Source organism: Canis aureus, chromosome 31, assembly GCF_053574225.1.
Source record: "Canis aureus isolate CA01 chromosome 31, VMU_Caureus_v.1.0, whole genome shotgun sequence".
Classification (NCBI taxonomy): domain Eukaryota; kingdom Metazoa; phylum Chordata; class Mammalia; order Carnivora; family Canidae; genus Canis; species Canis aureus.
This window is the reverse complement of record NC_135641.1, coordinates 28,450,087-28,466,562: the sequence shown is the minus strand read 5'-3', so window position 1 is coordinate 28,466,562 and position 16,476 is coordinate 28,450,087. Positions and strand designations below refer to the sequence as shown.

At 34.8% G+C, this 16,476-nt stretch overlaps 1 protein-coding gene across 3 annotated transcripts in view; it reads left to right on the top strand.

Moving 5' to 3' along the window:
* The window catches only part of FGF12 (fibroblast growth factor 12), a 550,076-nt gene extending 534,074 nt beyond the window's left edge, over positions 1-16,002 (top strand). For all 3 annotated transcript variants that reach the window (XM_077880098.1, XM_077880097.1, XM_077880096.1), the window contains one exon: positions 10,545-16,002. In XM_077880098.1, coding sequence (XP_077736224.1) covers positions 10,545-10,663 — 119 coding nt within the window. In that variant the 3' untranslated portion in view covers positions 10,664-16,002. The remainder of the gene's footprint in view (positions 1-10,544) is intronic.
* Positions 16,003-16,476: the final 474 nt, after the last annotated feature.

The following is a 16,476-nucleotide window of genomic DNA, read 5'->3' as shown; positions in this document are numbered from 1 at the left end:
GGAAGGGAAGGAAGGAGGGAGACACCAAAAAGAGAGAAGGAGGGGAAGGAGAGAAAGACAAGAAAGAAAGAAGGCAGACCTGTCATGTGAATCTGAGGAGGGTTTGAGGAGGAAAGAGAAGGTGTGGAATGGTCACTTAGGAAGAATAGGAGGGGGAATTGGCAAGAGAAATGTAAGAGGGTTCCAGGAAGTGCTGGGGACCCCCATGAGGTTTGGGATCAGGATTTTTTTTTTAATAAATTTATTTTTTATTGGTGTTCAATTTACCAACATACAGAATAACACCCAGTGCTCATCTGGTCAAGTGCCCCCCTCAGTGCCCGTCACCCATTCACTCCCACCCCCCGCCCTCCTCCCCTTCCACCACCCCTAGTTTGTTTCCCAGAGTTAGGAGTCTTCATGTTCTGTCTCCCTTTCTGATATTTCCCACACACTTCTTCTTCCTTCCCTTATATTCCCTTTCACTATTATTTATATTCCCCAAATGAATGAGACCATATAATGTTTGTCCTTCTCTGATTGACTTCACTCCGATAATACCCTCCAGTTCCATCCACGTTGAAGCAAATGGTGGGTATTGTCATTTCTAATGGCTGAGGAATATTCCATTGTATACATAGACCACAGCTTCTTTATTCATTCATCTTTTGATGGACACCGAGGCTCCTTCCACAGTTTGGCTATTGTGGCCATTGCTGCTAGAAACATCGGGGTCCAGTCAACAAAGTTTCATGTTGTTTGTTTTCTGCACACATGAAACTACTTGACTATGAGCTTAGAGCAGGAACTCTAGACTTAATCATACATGAATTTTAATGCTGATTCTGCTCTGCGGTGTCCCACACCACTTCTAACAAATTACCCTTTTTGTTCTTCAGTTTCCTTATTTGCAAAAAAGACCAATAAAAGTATCTACCTTTCCGATCATTTAAAATAACCATAGTGCATATAAAGTACAGATACATAGTAAGTGCTGAATTAATATTAGTTATGATTATGAGCACACTGACTACTCAGGTGGGGAGTACCCACTAGATGGTACCTGCACCTGGTTTATTACAGTTGTCTGATTTATAAATAATAGCAGGGGATCCCTGGGTGGCTCAGTGGTTTGGCGCCTGCCTTTGGCCCAGGGCGTCATCCTAGAGTCCCGGGATCGAGTCCCACATCGGGCTTCCTGCATGGAGCCTGTTTCTCCTCTGTCTGTGTCTCTGCCTCTCTCTCTCTCTCTCTCTTTCTCTCTGTGTGTCTCATGAATAAATAAATAAAATCTTTTGAAAAATAAAAATAAAAAATAAATAATAGCAACTTTTGAGATTCCACTTTTTTTGGTTTCCAAGAGAAGTGTGTAACTAAAATAAATGCGATTATTGAATACTGAAAGTTGCAAACAAGGATTCTGAGCCAGCATAATGAAAAAGAACACTTGCATCTTCTGATAACTGCATTTGCAACAAAGGTACGAGTTAAAAATATATATATATATATATATATATATATATATATATATATATATATATATATAATAGAAAAATAGTAGCTGGAATGCCTGCCCTGGAAAGACCTATACCTAATCTTACAAGGAGAAGATGTGTCTTATTTTTGACAAGATTTCAACGCTCAGTGATATTTCTTAAGTCTCTCTCTTTTCTAATGGCACAATCTTGTATTTAAAAATAAAGCAAAAAATAAATAGAGCAAATACTGTATGTTATCCTATAGTTGGTAGCTTATGGTCTTGTTATGACCAGGTGTAGTATTTTGTTTGTGATACCAGGACTGCAAGGCTTTCTACAGAAATATAGCCAGTGCATCTCAGGCGGCTGTGAAAATGACAGCCTCCGCAATGCCAAGTCACAATGTGACTCGTGTCTGTCATACAGGTGTGTTCCACTCACATTAAAGGGTGGAACTGGGGATTTTTAGTGAATGCTAGGTCTTAAAATAATATCCGATGTGGGCTATGTTATTAGAAACTTTCATGTGTCCTTGCATCTGCGCAGGAGGAAAAATATCCTCTTATCAAATCTCTCTACCTCATTTTTACTCTGAAAGCTGCAATGAATCCTCCTTCAGTGTACTATGGATCAAGAAAAATCAAAACATGAATAAAAGGAAACAGCCAGAAGAAGAGAAGGGGGGGGTGTGGTGAGGAGAGGAGAAAGAGAAATAAATTGAAACATATATCAAAATAGAGGGGAAATAGAAAACTGATGTGAAGAAAGAATACTAAAGAACCAAAAAGAAATGCTTCCCTTTTTAGAACATTATCTCCTTTTACCATTTATCCAAAGCCATTATGATATTATGTGTTAGAGGAATAATGGTATTTATCTCAAAAACATCCTGTGGGATTAAAAAAAAAAGAGCAAGTGTTTTTTGCTTTGTTTTGTTTTTCATGCTTTAAAGGGTAAAGAGGGCACGGGGTATGATCAAGAACCACCCAGGAGTGCCAGGTGAAAGAGCAGCAGTGTTGTTAATCAGGCATTGTATCACTAGGACACTAAACATTCTTGATATTTAGATGCTGAAATTTTGTTGGGAAAATAGTGTAAAGTGGAATCAGAAAGAAACACAATTGGAAATCAGTTCCATGCCAAGTGGTAACCATTAAATCATGACCCCCTGAAGATAAAATCTGTATCACAAGTGTAGTTCCCAGGGTCTCAGATGAGACATGGTTAGATTGTACATCACAAGCTTGCAAATCAGAGAACTTGTTTCCAGTAGTTATATATGGGCAATGGCACTGAATCTGAATTTCTGAGAAGGGTGATTGGAGAGCTAGGAGAATAAAAATTCAACGAGTTGAGTTTTTTTGTTTGTTTGTTTCACTCTGTTCTCAGTCTGGAAATTACTCCTCATCAAAAGAACTGGAATATCAGACTGCACTCACAGCGGAAGTAGGCCAAATGCATACAACAGACAACACAGTAAGAAAATACTCAGGAACAAAGAAATTAAAAATATATATATAGAGAGAGAGCCTTCCTAGAGCAAAATAAATCTATCCCTAATGAAATAATAGCTTATTATAATAGAAAGTGATGAAAAAGCTCCCCCCCATCAAAAATCATTGTACTTTGAAATAATGCAAATTAAGAGATCAGAGGTTACTGCAATTACTAATAAGGACCTGATTATCGGAAAGAGAGAAAACTTAATCTTGCATAGTATGAGGCTGATTTGAGAAGCACAATTTGGGAGCTGTAGAATTTATATAACTGTTTGAAATTCAGAACCTAAGTAGTTTCCTGGATATGCTTCTTAAAGGTTTCCCACAATTGCTTAGTATATGATTGGAAATTAACACCAGAACTCCAAATTCTAGTTGTAGTGGTAGTAGCTGTATAAAATTGTGATTAATTCTTATGGAAAGCATATGTGATGCTCATATATGGGATCAGTGATTCTTGATTTATATCATTTGTTGATTGTGTAGTCATCTTAAGTGCTACATTAAGCTCCCCACAAAACAAAAGGAGAACTCTTCTCAACATGTTAGTTAGCTTGACCAAGTGAACCATTCTTTCAATTGTCAAAATTATGGTATATGGAGAATATCAGATAGTGTATATATTAGATAAGCAGCAGGTCTCACACGTAATGGTGCCTCAGCTAGGTCTGTTTCTAAGAAAGTACAGTTGTGTTTGCAAGTTATCAGAATTCATGAAAGTTTCAGATACTGCCAACCATTTTTTAGGATCCACGCAGTAAGATTCAGTTTCACTGATTCTTCCTGACTAATCTGACTGGCTGTATTCATGTCATGTAAACATAGTTAGACATTTTTCTAGATAACGAGATTGAATAAATAGATTTTCACTATACACTCATGTCCTTGATGGACATATTTTTTAACTCTTCATTCACTTATCAAATTGAGGCTGATAGACATCAGGGTCATGCTTTAAATCTTCCAGCTTGGAACTCAGAAGGTCTGACATGAGTCAGCCCTGCCAGCTTATTCCTCCCTACTTCTCAATTTTACCCCATTCTTCAACCAGTCACTGTTTTTCTTTTTTTTTTTCTTTTGTTTTTGTTTTTCTTATATAACCTCTTCAGTCTTATTTGGTAGCTTATTCATCTGTGTAAATCCTCTGCATTCTTCAAGGCTAAATCAACATTGTATAGCTATTGTTCTGTGCTCTTTTCCATTCCACTCCCCACTCTGGCTCTGAACAGTCTGTGATATGTGTGTATGTCTGTGCTGTTCTTAGCCTTGAGCTCCATGAGGGCAGGATTCAAGCGGCCACCTCTCACAGTTGCTATGCAATCTGGCAGGGTGCCTGGTGCAAATGAAACGTACACCTGTTTATCGAATAAATGAACAAATCAACGCTTGAACCAATTCATCTTTGGGTACTAGTTATAAAAGAGAAATTGAAATTGGAGGAGAGGAAAGAACATGAAAAGGCCATTTTAGGATGAAGGTGATACAGCATTAGCTTGGCCAAGTAAAAAGGGTCAATAAATGTTTTGTGAACCAGTTGCATCCTACTAAGTCATCCAAGACACTCAGTATCTCCAAGTCTATATATGAGTGTCAAGACCAACCAGGTCAGAACACTTTCTCCCCTCTCTTCCCATCGTTCAGTAATTTATAGCTCTAGGTCCAGTCAGGACACTTCTCTTCCAAACAACAAATTCTTCTAATATAGAACTGTCTAAAAGAAACATCATATGAGCTACATATGTAATTTAAAACTTTTTGATACACTTAAACAATAAAAACAAACGTGACAAATTTTAATAATATACTCCACCCAATATATCCAAAATATTATCTATTTAATATGTAACCAGTTCATATATAACTGATGATATGTTAATTCTTTTTGTGTGGTCTTTAAATTTAATGTTTGTTTTGTACTTACAGCACGTCTGAATTAGGACTAATCACATTTTTTTTCAAATATTTTATTTATTTATTCATGAGAGACACACACAGAGAGAGGCAGAGACACAAGCAGAGGAAGAAGCAGGCTCTATGCAGGGAGCCCAGGACTAATCACATTTTAAATGCTCTGTGATCACATATGGCAAAATGGATTTTTATATTAGGTAGCGTGTTCCTAGGATATTCTCATCCGATTTTCCTGTCCTTTTACCAATTCTATACCCCCTCAGTTATAGCTCAATTCTCTCCATCTTACTATAGTACTAAGACCAATATTTTTGAATATTAGGAAATTGTTAGATCTTCCCAGGCAAATAAGACATTTCTGGCTTTAATAGTCATTTCTTTCTTTATACCTTATACTCGGTATTTGTATGTGCATATTTTTTAAGTGTGTAATTATTATGCTGTGTAAAATATACACAACATAAAATTTAACATTTTAACCATTGTAAGTGTACATTTCAATGCCATTAGGTACATTCACATTGTACTTATATACATTGAATCATTCTCCCTTCTCCAGCCCCAGGAACTTCTTACTCCAAAACTTGTTACTTTCTTTTTGTTTTCATTTTTGAAAACAGCCATCCTGCATTTGTTTTTATTACCATTTTTGAATGACATTAGGAATATTTAGTAGAGGAAAGGCCAACTTGGATCTCAATTAATAAATGGATCTAGGGCAGCCAGGGTGGCTCAGCGGTTTAGCACCACCTTCAGCCCAGGGCATGATCCTGGAGACCCGGGATCGAGTCCCACGTCGGGCTCCCTGCATGGAGCCTGCTTCTCCCTCTGCCTGTCTCTGCCTCTCTCTCTCTCTCTCTCTCTCTCTCTCTGTCTCTCATGAATAAATAAATAAAATCTTTAAAAAAAATTTTTTAAAAATAAACGGATCTAATTTAAGCATTGTCTGATATAAGACAATCATTTTTTTCCATTTTCTTAAATGTAAATCTTATTTTATTTAAATTCAGTTAATTAACGTATAATGTATTATTGGTTTCAGAAGTAGAGGTCAGTGATTCATCAGTCTTATATAACACCCAGTGCTTATTCCATCACTTGCCCTTCTTACTGTCCATCACCCACTTGCCAGATCCCCCACCCCCCTCCAGTGACTCTGTTTCTTTCCTATGATTAATACTCTTATGGTTTGTCTCCCTCTCTGATTTCATCTTTATTTTTCCCTCTCTTCCCCTATGATCCTCTGTTTTGTTGCTTAAATCCCACATATGACTGAGATCGTATGATAATTGTCTTTCTGATGGACTTATTTTGCCTAGCATAATACACTCTAGTTCCATCCACATTGTTGCAAATAGCAAGATTTCATTTTATTGAATGGCTGAGTTTATTCCATTTTTTGATAAATTGATCTTTTGCTTTTATTAGAACTCTTGACTAGGATTTTGAAGCCTTTCATTCTCATCCTGGTTCTGCCCTTACTATTTGACATTAGGAAAGTTGATTAGTTTATTTCATATTTTAAAAATTTGGATAAGAATTTCTCACTTTATACACAAGATTATTATAATTATCAATTGAGTTAGTCAATTTAAAATGACTTTGAGGGGTCCCTGGGTGGCTCAGTGGGTTAAGCATTTGCCTTTGGTTTCAGTTATAATCTTGGGGTCCTGGGATAGAGCCTGCTCAGTGCGGAGTCTGCTTCTTCTTCTTCCTCTGCCACCCCTCCCTCACTTGTGCTCTCTCTCTCAAATAAAATCTTTTTAAAAGTGGCTTTGAAAACACTGAAATAATAGATTTATTTAAGGGATTAAAATTTATTTATGAGATTACCATTGTGGTTATTTTTTTTTTTATTTTATATATTCATGAGAGATACAGAGAAAGAGGCAGAGTCATGGGCAGGCTTCCCACAGGGAGCCTGATGTAGGCCTCAATCCAGGCACCCCAGGATCATGCCCTGATCCAAAGGCAGACGTTCAACCACTGAGCCACACAGGTGTCCCATTGTGGTTATTTTGTACATCAAAGTGATTGGGTTTTACATTTTGGACATATAATGCATTTTGTAGAACACTTATACCTTCTGTTTTCTTGTATTTTGTGTCATCTTTTTATTGTTTATCATTTAGAATACCACAGTTATGGAGTACTAATACAACTATCAAAGGAAGTTATATTACTTAAGAGAAATGGTTTGTCCTTTCTTTGCTTTCTAATTGGACCATACTCTTTTAATTACATTTTCATTCTAAAATTTGATTGAGCTTTGTACTTCTTGATTTATCAGCTTCTTGAGTTAGACAGTAATACTAACATCCCAGAGCCTATAAATAATGAAAATTAAAGCCCAAGAAATCAATCTGTTTGACAAAGTTTTTGTTCTCTTTGTTTATATTTGTATGCAATTCCTAGATTGTCATAAGTTTGCTTTCTTTAAAGAAAGTTCTTTCTATTAACAGAAATACAGAAATTCAAATAATTACTTGATTTATTGTGGGGTGGGGGGTTCCAGTGAACTAGGAAACCTATTTATTACTCTTCATTTTCCAACTAAGATATATGAACTAGTTTTTTCAAAACCTGGAAAATTATTACACCATTTAAATGGAAATATCTGAAAATTAGTAATGGAGTAGTCCTGAGGAGGGCAAATTGCATGCTCTGCTATAATACTAATGAATTTTGTTCCCTTTGAAACACTGAAAATGTTCAGATGCCAATTTAAAAATCCTCTTTGGGGACTTGATACCAAGATGGCAAGCAGGATTAAGTTATTGGAAAAGTTATCTGCAGTGGTAGTTATAATGGTAATATTTCACATTGTCATGACTCAAGTATTTTATGCATATGTGAGAAATAACAAAAAATAATAAAGAGATGAAGTTAAAATCAAATTCTTTGGGAAGAATCTATGACATAAGGAAACTAAAAAAAATAAGTAGTAAAATAAGAAATTCAACTATAAAAGTTATTTTAAAATATATTCTTGAATTTAAGTTGGAAAATAACATCCTTCAAGTATCTCTAAGTTGGAGTTTAAGAAATTTGCAGGTCAAAATCTACTTTATATATACATATTTTTTAATGAATCTTTCTTTCTTTCTTTCTTTCTTAGCACACACATGAGCCTGGGGGGAGGAGGAGAAGCAGAAGGGGAGAGAGAATCTCAAGCAGACTCCTGGCTCTCAGCCTGGAACCCAATATGGGGCTCAATCCTCTCACCCTGAGATCATGACCTGAGCCAAAATCAAGAGTCAGATGCTTAACTAACTGAACCACCCAGGCCTCCTCCTCTATTATGCATATATATATATATATATATATATATATATATATATATATTATTTTTGTCATTCTTTGAGATTTAGCAGTTTGTAGTCAGGCCTGGAGATGTATTGGTTTTCACAGTTGACTAGGTGCAGTGTAGGGAAAACTCTTTTATGGTATCACATAAATAGCTTTCTAATAGAATCACTTCATTACTTCTGAGTTCCCTGTAGACTTACCAGTTATAAATAAATAGCTTTATTTTGCATATATAAATGCATGCTTTAATTTTTGAGATTTTGACATTTTGCCCATAACAGAAATATATGTAAGAGACATTTAGACTTGAGGAATTACAAGATTTCCATAAGACCTTCCATAGGATCTTCTGTCTTTTGTAAGAGAAAGTGAAAACTTAAATTATCTACTGGCATCATCTGAAAATTAAGCATCAATTCTTTCTCAACTCATTTTCTCTGTACAACTTTGCTACTTATCCCAAAAGTCTTTGGGATATTGGAGGAGCCATTTAGTGTAATAATTGAAATACTTTAAAATCTCATTTAAAAATATATATGTAAAAATGCAATAAAATAAAAATAAAATATTTGTGTGCAATAGTTTTGCACATTATACTTAGCCAAACATAGTTTGTTTGCATATTTTGTACTACCCAAAGTGTAGTTCCATTTGCCAAGACCAGCATCACCTGGGAACTTATTAAAAATGTAGAATCTTAACTCCACGGAAACCTTCTGTATCAGATTCTGGATTTTAACAAAATATCCCTGGATGATTTGAAAGCACATTAACGTTTAAGAAGCTCTTCCACTGCAGGACACCTGGGTGGCTCAGCAGTTGAACATCTGCCTTTGGCTCAGGGCCTGATCCTGGAGTCCCGGGATCAAGTCCCACATCGGGTTCCCTGCATGGAGCCTGCTTCTCCCTCTGCCTGTGTCTCTGCCTCTGTGTGTGTGTGTGTGTGTGTGTGTGTGTGTGTGTGTGTGTCTTTCATAATAAATAAAATCTTTAAAAAAAAAAAAAAGAAGAAGAAGAAGCTCTACCACTGAAATATTGAGGGGGAAAAAAAAACCTGTGTCCTCATCACTAAACTAGTCTAAAGAGAATTTTTTTGTATCTTAACTCTCTTAATCTAGTTTTTAATTTAGAATATCTTTAGCCACCCCTCAAAACTATCACTTTGTTCTCTGAAATCTGTTATTCAAAATTCTAATGAAGAGATCAGCTCCTTCATTTTCTTAAACATCTTTGGATGTTTAGTATATGCCAGGCACTTAATTCTCATAAAAATTTAGTTTTTTAACTACAACAGTGTATCTAAGTTGACAGAACTAGTGAGTGGCTGACTGAAGTTGGGGACACAAGTGGTGTGGCTCCCAGATTGGTGCTCTTAACCACCACATGACATCTATTTGGTCATAGCCATGCTCAGGTCTCCTGTACCAGGGCAAAGCCCAGGCAAGGAAGCTATTTGATTAGAAAGAGCATTTAGATTACTAAAGCCCTGTATTGATGATTCAATACATGGAGGTACTTAACTGTTTGTTCCTAAATCAAGGATAAAAATAATTCCCGATGTTTAAGTGAAATATTTCATATGCTTGTACACATTTGTCTATTTCACAACAATGTAAGGAACGAAGATCCTATCTTACAAGAATAACTATGAGTTGAAAAATATTATTCTTTCTGTGCAATTATCTAGCAATAGCCATGATAATTCACAGATGACTGAGCTTTAGAGCCAGACAAAACAATGGAGGAAAGAGGAACAGTTTTATATAAATGTGAACTAAAATCTCACAGTTGCATATTCAAACCTGGAGCAATCAGGAAAATGATATTTGGTTTGTTTATTTTCCTCTGTCCTCCCTCCTATTGTCATTTTTTTATGTAGGATACCCTGAAAATTGTTGATAAATATTTCAATTTGATCTAACAGCGTTGTGTTTCTTATAGTAGGGTAAAGATTAGGAACATGTAAATAAGGATTTTTTTTTCCTATGCAAACTAGACTGCAGATTCAGGACTTTAAAAAGTATCTATGCCTACGCTTTTAATGTTATACTTGCAGTGTCTCCTCTAACTCTAGATGAAAATCCTGTTATATAGGTTAGCAGACAGGTAAGATTCTAGCCTTATCTGTAGGAGAACAGAAATCACTCTATGTCCGCAGTTCAAGAAGACTTAAAAGGTTATGACTGCTACAACTGGAAGAGGACCATACATATCCAATAAATATGTTATCAAGTTAAAAGTCATTTTACACTGGGGAGGAGAGCTAGTGAATGAGAGTGAAGAATATTGTAAAATCAAACTTGAGATGCTTATTGAGGCCAAATTGATGTCTACAATTATAAGTAATTGATGTAATTTTGCTTTTCAGTGTGTATGTACAGAGAGCCATCACTACATGAAATTGGAGAAAAACAAGGGCGTTCAAGGAAAAGTTCTGGAACACCAACCATGAATGGAGGCAAAGTCGTGAATCAAGATTCAACATAGCTGAGAACTCTTCCCTTCATCCCTCTTTCATCCCTTCCCTTTTTTCCCTCCCCTTTACCTATTTCCTTCCAATTAAATCCACCCAAGGAGAGGAAAATAAAATGGCAATCCAGGACCTAGTGACTAAGATTCTGCACTCAAAAATCTTCCTTTGTGTAGGACAAAGAAATTGAACCAAAGCTTGCCTGTTGCAATGTGGTAGAAAATGCACATGCACAAATATTAGCACACATAAAATCAAGGGAAAAAATAAATCAAGACATCACAACATTGTACTGTTATTAATAGAGGCTAATTATAATGAAGACAATAACTATAATAAATTTGAAATAAAGTTACTATCTTAAAGACAAGGGTTTTGGAGAATTGAACTTACAAATCAATGTAATACCCTGAATAATTTAAACTTTGGGTAATGCTGTGATGTGTGCTTTGTGTTGAATTTGAATTTTCTTTGGGCATCTGGAATTGACACATAATTACATCCTGTCTCCAGGATTTTTTTTTTTTAATCATGATATTGAACATGTACAAATCATAGATTCTTCTAATGCCTGTATGATATAAGCCAGGAATCATTTAAAAGTTTAAAAATTTTTTTCTTGAAGTTGTTACTTATAATTATTTTATGCAAAAGACAGAGTTCTGTTGAATTTAATGATATTAGCTGATTTCATTCCTTCATAAAAAGAGTTTCAGATTAACCTAGAAGATTATAATATTTTTATCAAAGGAATTAATCCAGGATCTCATTTTTATTCATCCTTTAGGAAAAAAAAAATGTGTTCTAAGGCTGAGGTAACTTTTGGGAATTCTGTATCATTGCCATGCCTGGGCGGTGATGAATAAGTCATATGGTCTTATCATGCGGTCTGTTTTTTTACATTGTGCACACTTTTGAGAGTACAGGTGCATGTCCAGCTGTGTTAGAGAGTTTTGTACCATCTCTTGCAGCAGGAAAGAAAAAAAGGGGTTTCACGTAAGGAAATAAGTCCTAGGAAATTGTTAAAGCAAATTGTATTTGCCATTGTACCTTACCAGAGTTTTATGTATGTATCATTTTCCAAACTTCACCAAGAAATTGGGAGGCATGGCTATGAAATTCCTAACTTACCATGTCATGAAGCCAGTGGCTTGCTTGTTGCTATATAACTTTGTTAATAAGTATAGTTGACAGTAAGTCTGACTCCTAGAACATAGAAGGGAACTTAATATACTGAATTTTCAAGGGGCATAGAGAAACAATACAGAATTAACAGCTATGGTTCCAACATACCGTTGTGTGAAAAAAAAAAAAAAAAAAAAAAAGAACCCTCAGCGTAAGGACTAGGCAAATGCATAGTTAGGAATAATAAAGGATTAGAAAAATATCAGGGAAGAAATGAATGTTATACAATTGCCTTGGAAAAAATAGACGTACTTAGTCCTACAAATCAGGAGTGGTATAGAGACACCCAAATTAAAATAAAACAGAATGTTAAAAAGTGTATGCAGAATTATGGATATTACCAATGAGAAGACTTAGCATGTTACTTCTCCTATAGCTCTACTGTCCAGCATGTATTGTTCCAAATACAACTCCCTAAAATATATACACTCTGCAGAAGCTCTAGGCCTTCACTTAAATGACCTTGCCATTGGTTGCTGTATTCTTTCAAAGTCAATGTAGTTCCCCTCACTCTACACAATCATTATTCTTTAATAGTGGTTTGTGTCCTTCACCAAGCTTTCTATTTAGGTTATCAGGAGGGTAGCAGCAAATGAAATGGAGCAATTTGCCTTATCAGTTGTAAAGACTAAAAATTAGGCATCTTGGCAAGGATTTTGAACACACATTTGCAAAAGATATTTGTTTAACCAAAAATATTTTGAAAGTAACAAATAAAGACACAAATTAAAAGAAAATAAAAAGAATGTTACTCTTGTAGGAAAAGAATACCATTGTAGAAAAAAAAATTACAATACTGTTTGTATTTCTGCTTGTCACTCTTGATTCAACTTGATTTTAAACACACTTGTCACTTCCAGGACCAAACAAATCCCAAGCACAAAGCCTGTTTTCTTTGAAAAAATAAAAAGAAAGAGGATTCTACAAAATGGATCTCAGGCTCATTTAGCATGAAATGACTTGAGATTTTATGGTGACACACACGCACACACACACACACACACACACACACCTACAGACCCTGCAAACTTATCAGTAACACAATTGACAATTTCACAAAGTGTTATTAATTACAGTAATGATTTCATGACAATATATTTAATCTGGTTAAGTATTATGAAAAATGTAATAAAGATATGAACTCCCAACACAATTTTCCCCTCAATTTTCAATGGCTGTCCATCATTTATCACCTAGACTCATATTTGTCTTCTTCCTGATAGCAATTAAGAAACAGAAGCTTAACCACCCAATTTCTATATTGTTTTTCCCACATCATTTAAGCAAATGCTGACCATAGTAAAACGTTTAGAAATTAGCTTTGCCTTATTTACAATTAATTTTAAAGAATAAATGGGAAACATCGTATTTCTTTTACATATTAACCTGACAAAAACTGTAGGGTGAACATTTGCTTAACCGCTGCTTACTTTTAAAGTACCTAAATCTTTTAAAAGAAAAAGTCAGTATTCACTGTCTAGGTTTTCAAAATTTTACCAAATATAAACATATAAGTATCCTATTTCCTCTAAAAATATGAGCCAGTTTTAATAGTTTTCATCTTTCTTCCAAGTGAAAGAATTTGTTACTTTGATTTTTGTCATTCCCATTTCTGGGTCTCAATTCACCCATCTCTTATGTTCCTATAAATAAAATAAGCTCTTTCTTTTTTCAATGCATTGGGATATTCTCAGGAAAAATATAACTTTTAGTAAAGCTTTGTAATTGACTATGTACATATAAGTCAAGATGTGTTTATTCTAAGAGTCTTTATTGTATAACATGTTTCAAAATCAATGGGCTTAAGAATGAAAACAAGACTTTTGAGAATCTCTAAATAGTTTTCTGGTCAACATACTTCAATTGATTTTTAAGCTAGAAGTTAGAGGTATAGAAACAAAATGGTGCTGAAGTTCCATTTGCTAATTCAGAGCCTTTTGTGCTTCAGGAAACCAGAGGACAGCCAGCCAACCTGTTCTTGATCACAGTAATAGTTTAGGTTTCAAATTTTACATATGAATTTCATAGCACATTTTTAGCCACTATGGATGGGCGCAATAAAGAGACATCAATTTGATGTAAATTGTGATGCTTTATGGGCCTCATTTTAACCCAGATAGCTTTTTAGAAGAATTCTTCAATTTAGGAAAATGACACTGCTGTAGATAGATATTATTATATCTATGGATGGTGGTCCTATGGTGCCACTAGATAGATGGTCCTATGGTGCCACTAGGACGAGATGAGAATATTAAGGCAATAGTAAAAGGATGAAGAATGGCTTGTATATTACAAAGTTCGAAGGTCCTAAATTGAGACCACTGATTTCTTGGTGAAGAAGCATGACTACATCAACACTAATTTTTTTAAACATGGACCCAGAAATAGCAAATCTCTTCTATCCTCATGGCTTAGTCTACAAGGCCTTGCTCTGAGAAGGTTTTTCCATGGTGTTGCCTAATTTCGTCTGCACAAGGTGAAACACACTCAAACATCCAAATTCCTTGCTCATTTTAATAGCATAAAGGCTGAGATTATTTCTCTGTCATAAAATTGTAAATAGCATTTTTTAAATCAGAATCACATTTAAAACAGTGGATTGTTCTACAAGTATATATGTGTATATATACATATGCTTCTGAAATAAGGGTAGAGTTTTTATTTGACTTGTGTTCTTTAGTCATAGCTAACCAAAAAATAAAGAGATTTGAATGCAAAACTTTATATACAAATGTATATTTCTAATGGTGATATAAATTGCCACTTTATAATAAAAATAAGGAACTGGTGGAAATAATCATCCAAGCACATGCTCCTTCAGAACTTCAGTGATTCTGAATTCCCTCTTTCATATAGAAGTGAGATTTTTTTTTTAAAGTTATCTTAAAAAGCTATACTTCCGACATAGATTCCATGAAAAGTCATATCAGATTGAAGAGTTATGGTTAAGGGAAGGAAAAAGATGCTAAATTCAGATCTTTATTTTTCGGGATTTTTCCTTGGAGTCCAAGTTAAAAATTCAATATTTAAAATCTAAATAATGTGAAAATTGCTAATGTTCAGAGATGATATATTAGGCTTCTGTAACAGAAGCAAAAATATATTTAACAGTACAATAGCTTTAAAGTAATGTCATCATAAACATTGCATCATTAGATGTTTTATTAGTTGGAAAGAATGAGTTGATGTTTCTTTGTCTTTGCTCCAAGCACAACCTGAAGACAGTGGCATTCATTTTACTTAAAGTCGTTCAAAAGTCCAGAATATACTCCCATGAATAGAATTGGTATTAGCTCCATTACAAGGTTAAATGTTACAATTCTAAGAAATTATTGACACTGAAATGTTTAATAAACATGTTGTATGAGAAACTGAACAAATTAATGTTTCATTTTTGCATTGAAGCACAGACTATTCAAATCATTATTTTTTGAGATAAGATTTATAAAATGTTTATACGTCACAATATTCCTGAAGTTAAAATTAAAATCATGAGATGTTCATGCATGTAGACAAAATACTTGCAATTTTTTTTGGCATTAAACTTCTCTGGGAAGTCTCTCCTTTTTAAAAATGTACTTATCCTATAACATGTCACCGAAAAAGTGCTGTGTCTTATTTCAAAAGATTAAAATTAGATTCACAAAAGGGGAATAAGTCAGAATTTTCATTGAACGTCATAACCAAAAGTAAAAATTACTTGCTAAATATGAAACAGCTAGTGGTCAACTTAATGTCTTACTTTTTGAGGATTAAGAAATAGAGTTCACATTCATTTCTTCATTGATTTACAGTATACTAACTAGAGGTGTCATTGAGTTTATGGATTGTAAACTAAACTTTAGTCTCAAAAAAAAAAATCTAAGAAAGGCAAACAGATAAATAAATAAGGTAATACCTGAAAGTAAATGTTACAATAAACTTTTACATACAACTGGCAATGCAACAATGAAGCCTACAGGGAAGGCATTGATTGAAAAAAAGTGATTTACTGAGTGATCAAGGAGATGACAAGGGGCCCCTCAAGTAGAGGAAATAGTTTGAAAAGTTATGGAGACATGAAAACCACATTTTACTTGGGAAATACTTATGAATGAAACATGGGAAGAGTGTTCAGAGGAGGAGATGGAGGAAAAACTGAGTTGATGCCAATAAAAGAAAGTTATTCAAAGTTTGGTCAGTGCGATATTTGGATTTATTTGTGCCTCTGTATCTGTTAGGATGCTTCTGGTTTCTCGGAACAGAATCCCCAAACCAAACTGGGTTCATAGCATCACCACTGAGGCTTAATTTGTCCGCAGTTCTTCAGCTCCACCCACCTGCACGTGTGAAAACGTCCGTCCTCCAGTCAGTATTCATTCCTCTGTGAGTCGCAGACGCCACAGGTTCATATCCTCTTAACTGTTCTCTCTTACGGTCCCACCAAAACAAAACAGAACAAAACAACAACAACAACAAAACACACACACAAAAAAAACAAAACAAAACAAAAACAAAACAAAACAAAAACAAAAACAAAAAAACAAGCAAACCCCCCCAAAATCCTAAAATCTCATTGGCTTACATTGGGTGATGCATCCATACTTGGATGAACCACCGTGGCCAGAATTTGAGATGATTTGATGAGTTTAAAGTGAACCTGAGC